Source organism: Phalacrocorax aristotelis, chromosome 5 (assembly GCF_949628215.1).
Source record: "Phalacrocorax aristotelis chromosome 5, bGulAri2.1, whole genome shotgun sequence".
Taxonomy (NCBI): domain Eukaryota; kingdom Metazoa; phylum Chordata; class Aves; order Suliformes; family Phalacrocoracidae; genus Phalacrocorax; species Phalacrocorax aristotelis.
In genome coordinates, this window is record NC_134280.1 from 62,285,435 (window position 1) to 62,303,572 (window position 18,138).

Consider the following 18,138-nt stretch of genomic DNA (forward strand, 5'->3'; position numbering starts at 1 on the left):
GCACTTCTTCAAGTGCACCTACCTTTGTAGGATGAAGCCCAGGGTTAGACCATCCTTTTTCTGCATCAAGTTTTTTCACAAACACTCTTATTTTTTTCCCGTATTAACACAGGCTACCAGGATTCTCCATTTGGTAACAGAATAGTGCTGTCTTGTAGAAAATCATCACTGTAGAATACCCCAACTCCAAAGCTGTAACGTCAACTGACAGAATTAGAGCATTCATCATGTCTTAACATTATATTCGCAAAATCTTACCCTTCCAATCAGAATATAGCATGATTAACAGTGAAATAAAATGGCTCCATGCCTAATCTATTGTGTGTAATATTAGCATTTTTATTAGTTTTGTAGCTATGATGCTCTCCCAATACTTGATATGATATCAAAAGTTTTGTTTGTCGTAGTGCTTCATGAATTGGCGGTACAAAATCTATCAGTAAGGAAACAATTTTGAAAATTTGGGTGAAAGAAACAAGATTTTTAGTATGTTTTTGGGAGGGTCTGAGTTCATCAGCCTAGCCCTAAACTGTGTCTAAAATGTATGCAGATTGGCCACACAATGCCTTATTCATGTTGGCACACTGACACAACAGATTTGTTGCCTGAAGTGGTATGTTTTTACATGGCTCTAATTCAGACTTTTATTCGCTGCCTCTTCAGAAGTCCTTCAAACATACACAGTTTGACACTGACAGAAGAACTTATATGAATATTTAATATTGAATAGTTCAGTATTACTCATACGTTCTAAGATGGAAGACAAAAATTAGCCTGATTTTTTTTGTTTGTTTGATTTTAGCAAAACCATTATTTCAGTAACTTAGGATAACTTTGTGGTGGGGCAACTAAGCAGGGAATCAATCTATTATCCATGACCGAGCAGCTTAAATTTGATCTATGTTAGTGTTTTATTTAGACAACAGCAGAAAAAGTGGTAAGCCCTGATTTGTAGTTGTTATGGCCCCATGATACAGACCAGGTCTCTGTTCTTCCTGCAGGAATTCCTTCCTAAGGGTTCTGTGGCAGTGGCCGGGTCAGTTGTAACTCCTGCACTCTACCCCTGCCTCTTCAATTCTTAGTACAGAAACACACATGGGGTGTCTCTGGGAAGGGATAGCATTACCTATTCTAGTGGACTAGTGGAAATTCAGTTTCAAGTATAAAAAATATAATCTGAAAAGTATGATGGGAATATGTACAGTTGTCATCTTTTTGTAAATCAAATGCTGACTAAGTATTGGAATCACCTCTGATGTCACTGACAAACATGCTTTGTCCCTGCAGAGACGCATGGGTCTTACATAAGCATAGCCCCTTGCTTCACAACAGTTGATGTAGCTAGCTTAGAGTACAATGTTTTGATACTTGGTCTTGTGGGAACAGAACCAAAAGTTTTCTAGTTAAAATTCAGAAACAGAAACCATGGATATTGCCTTCAGTTCATAATTTCAAGCCAGTCTGAAGGTCTTTAAAATTGAGCCTGTCTTGTGATTTTTGAAATCTAGAGGTGGGCAGTGTTCTACTCTTTCATGCCCTGATGTGTTAGCTGCAGTACCTTCATGCCAGTGCAGGGCAGTAGCTCTGGAAAACAAACAACTGTACTACTTCCTTTTTCATGCTTATCACAGTCTTTGTTTAAAACTAAAACCAAGCCAAAAATAGAGAGGAAAAACAAATGAATGTGGTGAATTATTGATAAAGCTCTTTGTTTTCTTTTACAATATCGCACACTAATTTGAAATTAAAATATTAACTGCATAATGGCTATAACTAGTAGTTTTACTCTTCACAGAAAGATTTGCTTCCACATTTGCAAGTTTTACGGTTTGAATATTCTATTAAAGATAAACTGGAGAGGAAATATGCATTTTTATTTTGCAGAAAGAAGTTCTGAGAATGGATGAAGACTTCAAAACACAGGCTCTTGACTCTACTCTTCAAAGTCCGTCAGAGACATTACTTCCCATTCGGCTGTTAGATTTTAAAACAAGTTTATTGGAGGCAATAGAAGAACTGCGTATAAGAAGGGTAAAAGTGTTTATATTGTTTTTTAGTGTTTCTTTGTCTTATTTCTGTCTCCTTCTATGTAATCATACATGATGTGTAAGTGTGGGTAAACTTCATGCTGTATTTTAAGTAATTCACCAACCAGGACTTTTTTTTTTCTTTAAAGTATCATAGGTTTAGGCAGTGTCTGTATTAGAAATGTCTCTGTAGACAGCACAAAGACAACAGGGTTACATGGGAATGAATTTGGCTTTCCTATAATAACATACTAAGTTGCTACAGTTGATCACCAGGCTATTGACAAAAATTATCTACAGGAATTTTTTGTATTTCATTGTAGTCCTCTTTAAGAGTGGCCTTTGGTAAGAAAGGGAAAGAAAGAATCCAAGTCATTGCCAAGTCCATAAGTCTTTCTCATTTAATAGATAGATTTACCATTTGCCAGAAAAAGCAGTGGTTTGGGCTTATTTTTCTCTGTTTACTTGTGCTTTCTAGAATTACCTAAGAGGTTAAATAGGTACTGTGATAACCAAATCCACTTTATTTTGCCATTTTTAAATAGCTGAACTATTAAGTTAGAGCCCTACAATAATAACATATGAGCACTGGGGGGTGTGGGGTGGGTTTTGTTTTCAAAACATGAGTTGAATAATCTTGAAGTACTAAGATAAAATTGTTGCTGCACTTTTGAAGGCAGCTCTATTTTGCTGTGGTTACTTTTTCAGTTGTATGTTTGCCGACATTTATTTCTGTTCTCCCCTTAATATTTTTAACTGTTTGTATTTTTTTAAAGACCTAAAGTGTATCTTTCTGCATTTGATGAATTTGACCTGTTCAAAGGATGTGTATTATTACTTTAAAAATATTGGTATTTATGACATGCTTGATTTATATTTATTTTGATCTAAGTTAAATGGTCTAATCCTCTCTCTAAAACCACGAACAAAAGAATGACTGCCATTAAAAAAAGATATTCCAAGAAAAAAAGCTACATGGTCATACTTTCCTGGTGCAGTATTGTTGAAATTCACCATGATCTGATCCCTAGACTTTTGTTAAAATGGTAATGTTTATTCTAGTCTAACTATTTTTGTATTAAAAAGTACAGTCTGAAGAATTTAACTGTTAGAATAATTATTGGAGTGTACTTTTCTTTATGAGATCTGCTAGCTAAATTCCATTTACAATGTTAACTTTGCATTTTAATGCACTTGGTCAGAGCCTAAAATGTTTCAAGTAGAGTGCCATGGAGTTTCATCTTTTGGGATTTTTTGGTTTTGTCTCTCTTGTATCTACTACACTACACAAGTAAGTGACTGTGGTTTTATAAAAGGTTGACTCAGGAGGGTGAGCATTTTTTTGGCTTAAAGGTTATTTTAGTTTCAAAATTGACGCTAATGCCAAGAGCTAATTCCATAGTTAAGACATGGCTCTCAGTTTCTAAAACATCTGTGTCTTCCTTCATCTTAACAACGACAACAAAAAAATTAGTTGTTTGTAGTTACAAATTTAAGTAAGTTAAGGTTATGCTTTTTAAAAAAAAGGTTAATCATTTTACAGATAGACAAATTGAAATCTTAACATATCCCTGCATGCATTTTTGTCATTTGCTTTGCTTTAACAATCAAATCAGGATTGTTTGCTTAGTATATTTGAAAATTGGAATATAAAACATTAATATTTTGAACAAGCAAGGGTTCTAAAATAATATGGCCATGAAGAGTGCCATTCATTTTAATTTTTTTAAGTAGAAATCTGTGTGGATGTTTTTGCTTAAAAAATGATGCTACGAAATCCTCTCCTGATTTTAGCTATGAATCTCTTACAAATCCAATTACCACAGGGTTATTCTGTAAATTTATAATCATCCCTGAGAAAAAAGTAGTGCATAGACCAAAATACAGCACTAACTTGGAGGACTATAGTGCTTGTCTTGCACCGTGGTAGCTTCTCCATGGACAAGAGCAGAACACACTAATTTAAACCACATTGTCTGCTAAATCAAAAGTCAAGTCAGAGTTAAACCTCTGCTGTTATCTTACTACATTTGCCACTTCTTTTCCAAGTTGCTCGTGAGGCTCACAGTAGACTGAGAGCCAGATGGAGGCAGTAGAGCCAAGTATAGTGGATTTTACTCTCAGTTTGTCTTTGACCTATGACTTGACCTTAGATGAGATATTTTAACTCTGCTTCTGTTTCTCTTCCCATTGTTGGTCTTGCTTGTCACTTAGACAGGAGTCTCTTCAGGACAGGAACTATCATGTATTTTGAGTTTAATGAACTGCCTTGAGTGGTTGGTTGTCTGCAGTACCAATTAAAATTAATAAAAATAAATTTGCAGATGAAATTATTTCTGCAAAGTTAGATAAAAATTAAACTCAAAACGATTAAGTATTAAAATATTTTGAGACACTTGTTGCAATCCATACTATTTTAAAGTAGAAATTTCAATATGCTTATTTAAATAAATGCATTGAGTTATTCTGAAGCATCTGGTTTTCACTGTTCTTGGTTAAACATACAGCTGTAGATAAACTCTCAAAATAAAAATAATTTTGGGGAGTTTCTCATAATTCTAATTTTTTTTTCTTTCAGTGACTGTTCTGCTATTTTACAGATGAAATCCCAGTTAATGGTAGCTGTGCATGTTTATTCTGCAGAATACATTGCTTAAATTATTATACTTGATATAGCTTCACTTTATTCCTTTAGCTATTCAGAATCTTTGTTCTTAATATGAACTGACTTAATATGAATATGTGGGTAATTAGAGGCCACAAAAAATGGTATTACTCTTTTCCCCCATCCACAGGGACTACTTCACACTTCCAATAGCTTGAATGTTCTTCTGCTTTTACCAGTTTAGCTTTCCCACTCATCAAGCCCTGATCAGCCCAGTGATTCTTCTGTGGTGGATATCCCATTCACTTTGTTCCAAAGTCTGTCAGCCTTGTCCTGCAATCAGCTGAGTTCATTTTGTTGAGTAATATGAGACAATCCTTTTCTAAGGGATAAATATAATCGATTTTGACAGCATAAAGTTGCAGCATAGTAGGTCTTCAGTGCTTCCTGAAGTACAATATAGGACAACTGACATTAGGTTTAAAGATAATGTTTACAAGGACAAGAAAGCACCTATGTTGTGTATTGAAATATTTTCTTTCTTGTGCTAGATACAGAAAAACAGCCTTAGCCAGAAAAGTTTGCAAATGTAAGAAACCAATTAAATTCTTCCTCATTTCCATGGAAATGTTTTCTAATACCCTGGGGATATGGGTATTTTTGGTAGCAGTTGAAGCAGTGGAGGTGTTGATTAGCTGAACACAAGAAAGGTAAATTTTAGTGATAATTTAAAAAATTTCACTAATGTTTTTCTTTGGTGCAAAGGACAAGTTTCAGTGACCTGATTCCATGCCTGAAAACTAGCACCTATTGAGGCTCTTTCTGGTGTTGACTGGGACATCAGAAAGTTGGGCTAATACTATAGATTCTGTCATTTGTGCCTTGAGTTTATTAAACTTGATACTTTTCCATATAGTAAAAATTACAAAGACTAAATTTTGCTCTTTTCTCTTTGGGCAGTTATGATATAGATATAATTTGGTACTACTTGTCTTTTAACTAAAATACTTTTCTTAAAAGTCTTCCAGCTCCCAAATTTTCTCACATTTCTCACAAGGTAGTTTTCCTTTACCATAAAAGAAAACTCTGTTATATAGGACGACATTAGAGTTGCAAAGGGCATTAAGGTTACCCATAAAAACACTTTAAATGTTCAAATATTTTAATATAGGATTTTTAAAATATTTCCTTTTAAAATCCTGAAACCCACTCCCCACTCATGAATTTTGTAAACTGAAACCATATTGTCTTGTTCTTACTGGTAGTTGCCAACCTACTATTTACTGTCAAGCACTATATAGAACATCTCCCTTGCCTGAGCCAAAGGAGTACTTTTCCGGTGGCTGATTCTAATACCACCTGCCATGTCAATGGAGATGAGGTGTCCGATTTGCCAGGGAATTTCATATCTGTACTCACACCACAGGAATGCAGGGGCTCAAGACTTCTGGAATCGGTTCCATGTTGTGGACGGGAATGTTCTTTAAAGGCTAGCTGGTCCTGTCATTTTGCTGCTTTTGACTCTAGTCTCCTTCCCTGCCCCTAATGCTCTTTTCTCTCTTTTTCTTTTCCCTGCTGTTCCTAATTTCTGTCCCTTTCTGTATTCTGTTCTGCCTTCTGTTTTTATAGAGGCTTAAGTGATGAAAGTTGATGAAACCATAAACTTACTTATCAGAAGAAGCAAAGCAGAAGGACTAAACTTGAGTTATTAGTGGTATTACAATATTGGTGGACATGCCAGTTATGATCATAATGGTCATATTGGTTGTGCTATCTCTCGACCTAAAAAAAGCCAGAAACATTACAATACACCAAAGCTAAACCTTGTTGGAGGCGCGTTCTGCAGGAAAACTACCACCTTCAGAGGAGCAGAATAGCAGAAAAGTTAAAAAGTGCACCAGGGGCACCTGCTGTAGCTGTATAGGTAGCCCTGTGGAAACAATAATCTACAATGACCAAAACTGTGAGGTTGAATGAAACTCTTGCAGAAATAAAGATTATAATTTTTTTTAATTAAAAAGAGCTTGGTTTTAAGTTATCTTCAGGTTGTTGCATAGGATAAGTATAGAATCATCACAGAAGGAAATGTTTTAATACTGTATTTTGAAGTTTCTATTCATGAGAAGGACAATTATTTTAGAAAGTAAGGCAGAAACATTTTCTAGAAATGAAGAAGGTGATAAGGAAAGCAAAGACTTTGGTGAGGTTTATTGCAAGGAACAATTCTAACTGCTAACAATAAGAATGGTAAAGAGCTTGATTTGATTTTCTTAAAGGATAGAGTAAGGGGAGGAAATGGGGGGAGAAACAATGATAAAATAACACAGAATAGAAATGTGGGTGGATCTTTTTCATTTGTTATCTAGAAGTTGGCAAATAGGATGCCACTAACACAGGCTGCAGAGAAATAGAGCAAAAAGTCCTACCAGTCTTAAAACCGGACTTTCTGTCTAAGTGTAAATTAGGGTACTTTTTAGCAAAATGCCAGAAACAAGGAAAGCTGAATGTTGAAAAAAGTGTGGGGTGGGGAAGTAAGTATGTGGATATAAAGGAATAAGCAGTACTGAAGTTTATGGATGTCATGCCTGTGACATACACAACATTGTTATTCAAGTCAGAAAGTAGTGTCATAGCTTATAACTTCTGTGTTAGCAAATAACATGGCTTTTGATTAGGAACTGATTACTTGAATTTGGAGAGAAGAGCATCATAAGTATCAATGCAAGCATGTAAAGGAATATATTTATATAGATGAGATTTATTTAAATATAGAGCAATTGCAGCCTATGCAGTGGAATCAAGAACAGAGCAATGAAAGATTTATGAAAGAAATGAGGTGGCTGGAATACATATCTGTTTCTCAGATTCGAAAATTGAAAGTTTTTGAGAATAAATTCCAAATATATGTGGTTACTAAGGGTTTTGGTTAACTGTTGTAACTACTAAGGTCCAAAAATGTTGTATCAGGAACTAAAGTTAGAATAAAGCTGTTGTAAATATTTTCTCTCCCTTCAATATTTCTCTTGGGAACAAAACTTAAGTAGTATAGCCATGTGGTCTACTAAAAGTTGTACTGGACGTTTTTAGTTCATGAGGGGTATTCTAATTATAGTATGAAACAATCAGAAACTGTAGTTTCTATGAGTACTATTTGATTGACCTGCATGAGAAATTGGATGTGCAATTTTGTAGGAGGTAGGTTGTGAGTTTGAAGAAGATAATAAAAGTACCTAGCAGCAGTTTTGGCTGCTTGGACGTGAGCCAGCTGTACTCTGTTCCTAAATCTGTTCAGGGTCAAGAATCGAGGAGGGCTTGACCAATGCACAGCCCATCTTGTAAAACTACAGCCTGAAGCAAACACTTTAAAGAAGGCTTGACACTTTCTAAAGGTTATAACGAGTAAATAAACCATCAAATTACTCCTCTTTTATTGTTATGGTAGTCTTTTTTATAAAAACACTTAAATCCATGTAGTCCTAAGGCATCTAATAAAAAATGAACACTTTTAAGGTTTTGTGGTTTTTTGATACCTCATCAAAGCTATATACAGTATTATTCTCCTAAGTATAACAAAAATGTTTTTGTCTTATTAAACAGCTGGTGGAACTTCTTAAAAAAAAAAAGTGCTTCACACAAGTTTTAAAAGCTTTCGATTCAAAATGTGTAAACTATAAATGTCCCTTGCAAGAAATAAAAATGATGGATAAGGCTTATAATTGTTAGCGATTTCACATGAGAACATTTTTATCATGTAATTGTCATTCTCAGATTAAGTATTTATGATGTTTATTTTCTTCAACAGTAGTTACATATATACACATTTTTGACAGCTTCCAGATTTTCCTTTATAATTTGGGAGTAAGCTGGAGGAGTGTTGTTCACTTAGAACTTTGGTTCTTATCCTCTTTAGTGTTCAAAGCAAAGGGCTCACTTAAAATGGAATTTAATGCAGTTTTCAAATTTGTATTGTTGTATTTATTTAGTTAAATATAAAGTGCTTGGTATGGATATGGGAGTTAAAAATTATAAAAGTGATAGATTTTAACATGTCGTTTCTTGGAACAATTGTAAAATTTTAAACCAAGAATCTGCACAAAAATGTATTTTCGTATTTTCTTTTCAGTGTCCTCATTAGGATTTAAAATACTTACGTTTCTTAAAATTGAAATGGTGTATAAGCTGATTACAGATACTCTGACAGTTCCATTGTTTATAAAATCTTTTTGTTGTTTTGTACTAACATCACTTCATTTTTTATATACACCAAAGGCTTGGTTTCTTTTAGGTAACTGTTGTGTTTTGGTAAACCCAGTCTATTTGAATTGACATTTTCTTTGTCAAGAATTTGTAACACTGATATCTGCTACATTGCTCCCCTTTAAAATATTACATTCTTTTCCCTTTATTTCATGGTAAGTTTAATATGTATAGACACTTGTGATCTCCAACAGCAATTGAAATTAGTTATATATTTGCCATAAATTTTAGTGAGGTCAGAATCACAGTGCATATGTTAAGCTTTTTTTTAATCTGTTACCACTTTATCTTCATAGCTTTATTTCTTTTCTGATGCTAGTTGCAGTTTGAAACTTGTTTTGTAAATGCTCTAAACTTGAGCTTTCGGCTTAGAACAAATACACCAAACTAGATGATTTTACAAAGAAAAGGAGAGACAGTTATATGCACAGAAGCTGAAGAAAAACAGTAATCTCTGTGATTATTTTGCATGTTTTCAAAGTATATACTTTAAAAATTGGCTAGCATGTTATGAAAAAGCATATTGGGACACAACTGGGCAGGCAGTTCAGATATTCTGGGGGCAGTTTTACTCTCCCTTATGTCGATCAAAGTCCATGCTGCATCTCATGCAGAAATATGTTACTGTTGCTTCTGTTGCACTGGTACATATATATTCTTGGGTTCCCCAAGGCTGGATCTGATCCATGGGATAACTGGCCACCTCCTTCTCCCTGTTTAGTTGTGCACTGGATCAAAATTCTGGTTTTGTCTCTGAAATACCCTTATATATGCTAGTGCCTGCACAGGGGAGTGGTAGAAATATGTAGTCTGGAGTTAGGGAAGAATACTAAATGCAGTGCTTTTTGATTAGTTTAGGAATAATTTACATGGTGTGTTTAAGGGTCAGATTTTATAATCCTTACTTCTTACAATTTTGGACAAGGCTTTTGGCAATAATATATCATTTTAATAGCATTTGTTGCTTAATGACATAAATCGCTAAAGATTACACTTCTCTAAAAAGCTGTAAGTCAACCTTATTTGTTTTTATCACTCCAGGGAATTTAGGGGGATGTATTTTCTTTCAGTATTTATAGATTAGTATCAGAAAATAAATTCACTGCAACTCTGAAGTACTATTTGTAAAGGCAGAACTGGGAAGCACTGATAATCTTTTCAATTCTCTTAATTGTTTGGGGTTTTTGTTTGTTTGTTTGTTTGTTTTACCATAAGGCATATGAACTCTTTCTGTGTCTTCTCCATCTATATTCTACAGGTATATCTACAGGTATATCAAAGAAGCAAAAGCTAAAGAACTTTTCTCTAGTTCTCTGTGAGCCAAGTTTTAATATTAAACATATGTTCAATATTTTATATGTAAAATTCACGTGTTGAGGCATATTTTTAGATTGCACAAGTAACTCTTGAAATGCTTAGGTGTAGCCTCCTGTGGATAGAAGTGTGTGTTTTTTCTGTCCACACATGTGCCTGTAAACTGCCTGTTAATCAAGGAAGTCAGGTTTGACCTTAAAACCTATAAAAGATGTCAGTGTCAAAAACCTATTTTAAATCACCTTGGGACATATTTTGCCGTTTTATTTCCATTGATAGTACAGTGGGACTATGGATCAAATGTTACACTTAGTGAGAAAGGGTTGCAAAATCTTTAAAACAGTTCTGCACAAATTGTTGAAGAGTTGTAAATATTCTTGTATTAAAAACTTGGAACCCTCATTTGTACTGGGTTTAGGAAAGATTTGCATTTCTTAAAGATGCAGCATACTTTATTCTTTGTAGCCAAAACATTTGTATTATCTGGTTCACTGTGGAAGGAGGAAGAACCTCAGTTTGCTCTTTCACTGTTTCAGAAAACTTGTAATTTCAAGGGTGATATTTTTTCTTATAATAAGTAATAGTGGTTCATGGTGTTGCAATTCAGTAGAATTTTACTTAAAATCCAATATCAAGAGAATATCTTTTCGAGGCTTGCTTTTAATTTTTTACTAGAGAGATCCATAAATTATTTTTTCTATTTTTCTTTTTCTTTCTCTTTTTCTTTCTCTTTTTCTTTCTTTTTTTCTTTCTCTTTTTCTTTCTCTTTTTCTTTTTCTGTCTCTTTCTTTTTCTTTTTCTTTCTCGTTCTCTTTTTCTTTTTCTTTTTTTTTTTTTTAAGCTGTCACAGTTTCCCTGAGGATTATAGCTACTTCTTTTGCAGTATTCTGGGCTGTTGAGGTATGAGCCATTTCAAGGGTGCTTATTTCTTCAGCAATTTATTATGCAGGTTTTAAACTGGAGTGGGGAAGTTGAAGTTAAAAAATCATGAAGGTGCATATAATATATCAAAATACAGTAATTCAGAGAACACAGCTGAAGTATTGGGAGTACTCTTTTACCCTCACACAGTCAGTTTGGCCCTTGTTGGAGTGTGTCCAACACAAGGCCTCAATAAATGTTACTAGTGCACCAATTAATCAAAGAGAAGTCAGTCTTACCTTAATGTGGTCACTTTTTCAAGGTGATCATCAGTGTGCAGAGAAGAGGCAGGAAATTAGCCTTTTGAAGCTCAGATCAACACATTAGTGTAGCTCTCTAGGTCTTTAAAGGATATTAATTATTTTGACTATACACAACAACAGCACAGCATTGAATGGCTTATGATATACATCAAAAGCCTAAATACTGTTCTTGCAAGAAGTCATGACTGATAGAGGAACCTGTTGTCCTTCTTTTGAGTATTGTATTTGTAAAGGAAGGCCAGTGCTCATAAATATTTGACTCAAGAGAAGCTGATTCCAGTTAGGAAAATTTGACTTTAATACCAGAATATTTCAGGAAGATTCCCATAAATTTCTAGTAACTGTGATTATCAGCAGATAAGTCTCATTTATTATCACAGTAATAGTTTCATTCTTGACAAAGTGCTTCTGCAAGAACAGTCCTGTTACTAGTCCATCTTCTGGATTGTGAAGGAAACTTTAGACCTCTCAGATTTTCAGGTTGCCCATGTTATCAAAATACGTATTGATTATCCTTGACTTCCATTTATCTTCTTACTTTAATCTGGTAGATCAGGAGGCTTCTTGGCACAGAAGGTCATGATAAATATTTCACTTTATCAATAATAACAGAAGTATTTGCTGACACAAACTTCCACTTGTCCTGGGAGATGTAAAAAAGAATAGAGATTCAAATGCTTTGAGTTGAATAATTAAGATGTCCTGAAGATTCTGACTCATTAACCATGATTATCTATATTGTTGACTAATGGTTGTTGAAGCACTAATTGCAGCTTGCTGAATTTCTGTTCATCTCAGTATTTTGACTTGGTTCATCAGAATATTTGATCATTTTTCAACAGTGAAGTCAAGTCTGGTTTATTCCCTTTGAATCTGGTTTTGTTGTAAGATGCAGAAAAGAATATGTACAAAGAGGGAACTGTTCCTGCTAGTTAAGAGAACTATAATCCTAGCTCCTAATCTTCTGCTGTGCATTTCAATTGATTCTGCAAATTTTCTGACAAAAACAGCTGAACCCATCTGTTATTCTACAACATTCAGAGAGCTTTTGTTTCCATTTTTGCTGTGCAGTGTGTAGCCACATACTCCTCTGTGTACTGGACTGTAAAGGAAGAAGAGTATGAATACACAACTTTTGTTTGTTTTGCAGATACTGTCTTATGTAAATTTGTTTGTTTTTTAACTAGGAAACAGAGATTAATTATGAAGATCAAATAAGTAAAATTGTTTTAGAGAAACAGGAACTTGAATGGCAGAAGGTAACTTTCCTACATCGTTTTAGTATTTTAACTGCTGGGATTTAATTTTAATATAATACTGATATGGGCTGTGATTTAGTACAATTTTTAAGGTTACTGTCATTTCTACTAGTAGAATGTGGTAGCCAATAGTTTATTGTCTAGCTATTAACTTCTGTAGTTCTTACATTGATTTGGATTGCGCCCCGCCTAGAAACCTGATTAACAAAAGTACCATCATAACATTTGGCATCACTGGAAATCTTCAGTCAAAAGGATGTAAATATTGGAGCAATAAGATATTTAGCTTAACATAAGGCGCGTTGACACGTTAGTGTGGGGGAAGCTACACAGCATCTTCTCTGTATTATGCTCTCTTTGACAAGTGCAAGTACCAGTCCGGTTGTACAAACCACTTGACTTGCAATGTTTTGGAGGTGACAATTTTTAAAAAAAATTATTTTAAACAGAAACTTATACGTTAGATATATTCAGAAGGGTTTGTCATCTTTTAAATGCTCAGAATGAAGTTTTCATAAAGTCAGTCAAACATTCTTCTTAGGGTTAGGACTCCTGAGGTTATGCTTTCATAGGAAATCCATTCCCTTCTCAAATACAATCAAACCTATGACCCCTGTCTCTAGGTCACAAGATAAAAGGCTTCACTCTGTATATTTTATGATCACAGAAAAAACAATAATTTCAGCTCTATCCTTGATCTTGGGATATTTAACATCTTAGTAGTAGGAAGACTATTTCATCTTGGAGTTCATCCTAACCATCTTAAATTAATAATCCTAACTATGTGTTTTGTTTTGTTTTTTTTCTGAAAGACAGGTATGTACACACAGAAACAGGAAACATTTTGTATTTGTAAAAGCATCAGTGCTTTCAATTTTGTAACCCTGCTTTGCTTTTCTGAACCTAGCATTGCAGTTCCTAACAATCTGGGTTCAAAAGGGGTGATTTCCACTCATTCTGAGACTGCAGCAGCAATTTAATTTACGGTTGAAAAAAAGATGAGACTTACAGGCAGTTAGGTGACACATATGTGTGAACACATATGTAGAGCTCTGCAACTTCAAAGGAACAAGCTAATATGAGTTTCCAATCCTGGAGATTCCAGTAAGATGAAAATGCTAAGTATGGCATTTAAATTGAATTTGTGACCTGGTGGTTTCTGAATGCAGAATCATAATGAGTAGTTCAGTAAGTAGGCAGCTTCCCCTGGCTTATCAAAGGTTCTGTTATGGTTTTTTTTCCTTCAGAGATATCCCTTTCAGTCAACAGTTCTGTGATTCAGTATATATTTTACTTTACCTTAAATTTAGCAAACTAGTTTTAGAGACATGACTTGAGCTAAGTTTCTAGTTTAATGTTACAATTTTAAAGCAAATCTTCATCTATGTTTTATGAATACCATTGCTGCTCTTGAGGAAAAAAATATACTAGAATAGGGAAAACAGAATAGCTGGACAAAATTTTCCTTTAAATCTAATGAGTATACTCATTTTGCTTACTATGACATCACAATTTCAAAGGTGATTTTTGCTTATATTTTTTAAAAGTAACTTCTTCACTCTCCCTGAACCACTCCTACATTGCATGTATGGAAAATTTATTCCAAAACTGAATTTCTGAGAAGGTTATACATAATAATTTTATTTAATAGTCTTGGCTGTGAGGCCTGTTAGGAAATTAATATTTATAGAATCTTCCCAGTCTCTTTTTTATAGTAAAACACATCACTTGAATACACAGTCCAAGGAAGACTGTGGTATGTTATGAAGAGCTCTGTAATGCTTATATCCAGTTATCAATTACATCAATGATAAAATTGTATAAAGGATGATTGTTCAGTGAAACCAAACTTAGATCTACATAAATTATTATATAATATTGGCTTGAATTCCTATAGTCTAAAGAAGTGACATCTTAATATGATAGTACTGTGGATACAAAGTTTTATTCCTGCAGTGAGTAGGAATACTCCACTGAGAATAGTTGATTTGCTGTCACTGCTTTTCTGGCCTTCTAGCGTACTTGGGATACCCTTTACCCACTAGAGAACCTGTGTCTTAGAATGCAGTTCTAAGTGATAACCTGAGGAAAACATTCCTCAAGACTTCCGTTTTCACATTTTTTAATATTTCTTCATGTAGTATTGTTTGTTAGGTGCAAATAACAACTTTACTATCTTACAATGTATTAAGGAGTATGTACATGAATATAAAACACCTTACCTGCACAGGTTCTTCACAACAGCTCTCACTTGTGGAACTTGAAAGCAACACCAAGTTCCTGGAGAAAGTAGCAATTTTGGACTAGGCTTTATGTCTGAAAAATTCTCAGTTAAGGCAGGAGAAGAAATTAGACATCTCATGTGTGAAACAAATGATTGTTTTATTTTCTTCCAGACATTCTTTTTAATAGTCTCAATTTATAGTTATTTTTGTGCAGTTATTACTTAGTAATTTCCTTCTTCATACTGATATTTCTTAGCTAAACACTCATCTATATTTTGAGTTAGTTGTTCAAGGACAGAGCCTCTTGACTACCTTTGCCTAATACTTTTTAGTGTCTAGAACTTAAAAAAACTGCTCTTACAAGCGTATTGTCTGCATTACTTCACCTCAATTGTGAGGGGGGCAGTTCCTATCTTGTAGAGGAACGTGATGCTTAAAGATGTTAAAGATTTCCAACTTGCAGACGCTAGTGTTAGTCTATGTCATTATGACATGAAAAATTAACAAAAATAAAAATAATAGTACACCTTTAACTAATTTTCTTGTTTTTATGGATGACAGTAAAGCCAGGCAGTAAGATCATAAAAATGTTATGCTATCTGAAACACTTATGCTTAGTGGTTTTTGCCCTCCTTCAGCCCTTTCATGTAGTTTGCTAAGTGACTAAAATTTAACCAAAACCAGAATAACAATTGTTAGCTTTTAATGGGATTGTATTTTTTTTTAATGGAGATTAAAATTCTATTATAACTACCTGGTGGAACTGTGTCAAGATGCTGTCTTAAGATGGCAGTGGATGTTGGATTGCTTCTGCAGGTTGATAGGATGGGTAAGAGTTGCTTAGAGAAGTCTTAGCAACAACAAATCTGAATTCCAGAACTGATAATTTTTACCAGCTATAAATTAAAGAGAAGCCCCTACCAAAAAGATGATTACCAGTTAATATGTCTATTTTAGTCCTCAGATATTGTTTTTAATGAATCATGTCTTTGTAAAAATATTTAACAAGGAATCAGGTTTTTTCTTGAAGTACTATATGTATGGTTTGCTGTAAGATAATATTTAAAACATACTATTTTTATTTCACATGAGCAGGAAACTCTGCAGCATCAGATGGACACATTGCACCAACAAAACAAAGAAGCTATGGCAGCTTTTAAAAAACAGGTAGCAAAATAAGGCCTTCTAGCTTTGACAATGAGATTTTAAAATAGGATGGCATAATAGCAAGTTATCAGTTGGTACTAAAATTTTTTCTGTTGCATATAAAATGTTAGACTGTACAGCTCAAAGAAATCAGTTTTTTTTCTCTCTTCCAAACACAGTGTAATGCCTGTATTTTGACAGTTCTTCCCACTAAGCCACTCTTCCTGGGATTCTTCATTTTTAGTTTTCCAAAAATTCCTAAAAAGGATAATGCTTCTTTTATTCTGTTTGGGCAGTGGGGGTTCCCCCCTCTCTCTGACATGTCCTCCACAAGGTTAGATTCATAGACCATGGTAACAGATCTGCCAAAAAACTTATTCTGTTCAACATTTGAAAGTGTGTTTCGGTCTTTCAAATTAGGGTTGCGGGTTTTTTCTCCATAATACATAATTAGAAATGTGAGTGCTGAAAAACTTGAAGAGTACAGTCATAGGAACTGAAACTGTTGCATGTGGTGATGGAGAATTTATCATTAATGCTGCACCACAATCATATCACACAAGAAAGAAATTGACAAGCAATCAGGTTTTTCTTTCTTGAAAAAATAATTTGTGATTCACAAGCTGGCTGCTTGTGACTTCATAGTTACTATAGTTAAAAAACACCCCAGGAAGTACACTATGCAGGGTGATATAACTATATTGTCTTGTCAAGTTGCATAAATAAAATTAATCCCATGTGATGTATTGATTTTTTGTTTCTTCTTTTTTAATGCCACTGACAACCAAGTTACAGGCAAGGATGTTTGCCATGGAAGAAGAAAAGGTACTCTGTTAAAATTACTTGTTTGTCATCCAGTGAAGCACATAAGCAAATGATAATGCTATATAACTTACCAAACATGTTCTAAGTATAAACTAAGTATATTACAGTTAAATTATTTTTCTTGCTATGGCCTTTGCAAAAGATATTTCTTTATAACTCTGTTACTTTTTGTATTTTGTTTATGGCTTGTAGAAGTTTTTTAATTACTTGCAAAATTTCATTTTGAAATCTGCTTATGCTAAAAACCAGTTGGGGCATAAGTGTTCTTTGATAGTTCTATATTGACGCTATATAAAACTTACTTTAGTTTGGGGGTTTGGGACATATTGTCATAAGCCTTTTTCACGTACTAGCAAAAAATAACAATTCTATTTGGTTTAGTACAACCAGATTTTAATAGGTCTTTTATTGATTTACCTGAGCTGGTTTCCTATGGAACTTGAACTAAACTGAAGAAGATAAACTTAAGCCTGAATACCTGGGATTTTTCTTACCTACATGAGCTTTTATACCGAGCTGAGTGCCTGCTTCCTCTTCTGAATAAATGATTTGCATTTGGTATACTAGGAGTCTGTTTCCACCAGTGAAGCCAATGAATGTCTTGATATGGACTCTATTGTTTCATTTAAATTTCCCAAGGTTTAAAAGTGGATGAGTATGCTATATGTTTAGTAAGAACTTACACAGAAATTTGCAAACAGGTGAAATTGGTTTGAAAGTATATCAAAGTAAACTATATTTTTTGCTGCATTTGTATTATCTGGTCAAGTTATTTTCTTGCTTGTATTTGGAGGTTTTTCTTCTTAAGACATTCTGTTTGTCCACACATACCTACATAGTAGTCCTTGATTTGTATTTTCAATGACAGCTACTGTTTCAGAATTAAATTGTGTGCTGATTTTAATTTTTTTTTTCTCTAAACACTCCCATTGAATCAAATAGTACTTTCAATACTTTATACCAAAAAAACTGAAAGAATAAATTAAGCTGTAATGTTTCAGGAGAGAGTTTGAATGCAAAGACCAATTTTTGCTCCGGTTTATATTATATGTACTTTTACTCATCAAGGTGGTTTCAGGAGATTACACAGCCAGCACTACGTTAGAGACAAATGGAACACGCAGGGGTGGTTGAATGGATGTACTTGTTTTCCCTGCTGTATTCTCCAATATCTAGATCCTGCTCTCCATTGTATTGATTGCTGCCCAAGATTCTCACCTGATGTAATTCCACTGAAGTTCTTTGATTTTATTCACATACATATATATATGTGTGTGTGTGGACACACAGATATAC

The 18,138-nt window shown here is 34.0% G+C and overlaps 1 protein-coding gene across 1 annotated transcript in view; it reads left to right on the forward strand.

The window, feature by feature from the left end:
• The window catches only part of CCDC73 (coiled-coil domain containing 73), a 103,749-nt gene that overhangs the window by 43,474 nt on the left and 42,137 nt on the right, over positions 1–18,138 (forward strand). Inside the window, exons 2-5 of the mRNA XM_075094905.1 lie at positions 1,885–2,031; positions 12,575–12,646; positions 15,967–16,038; positions 16,807–16,842. Coding sequence (XP_074951006.1) covers positions 1,900–2,031; positions 12,575–12,646; positions 15,967–16,038; positions 16,807–16,842 — 312 coding nt within the window. The 5' untranslated portion in view covers positions 1,885–1,899. The remainder of the gene's footprint in view (positions 1–1,884; positions 2,032–12,574; positions 12,647–15,966; positions 16,039–16,806; positions 16,843–18,138) is intronic.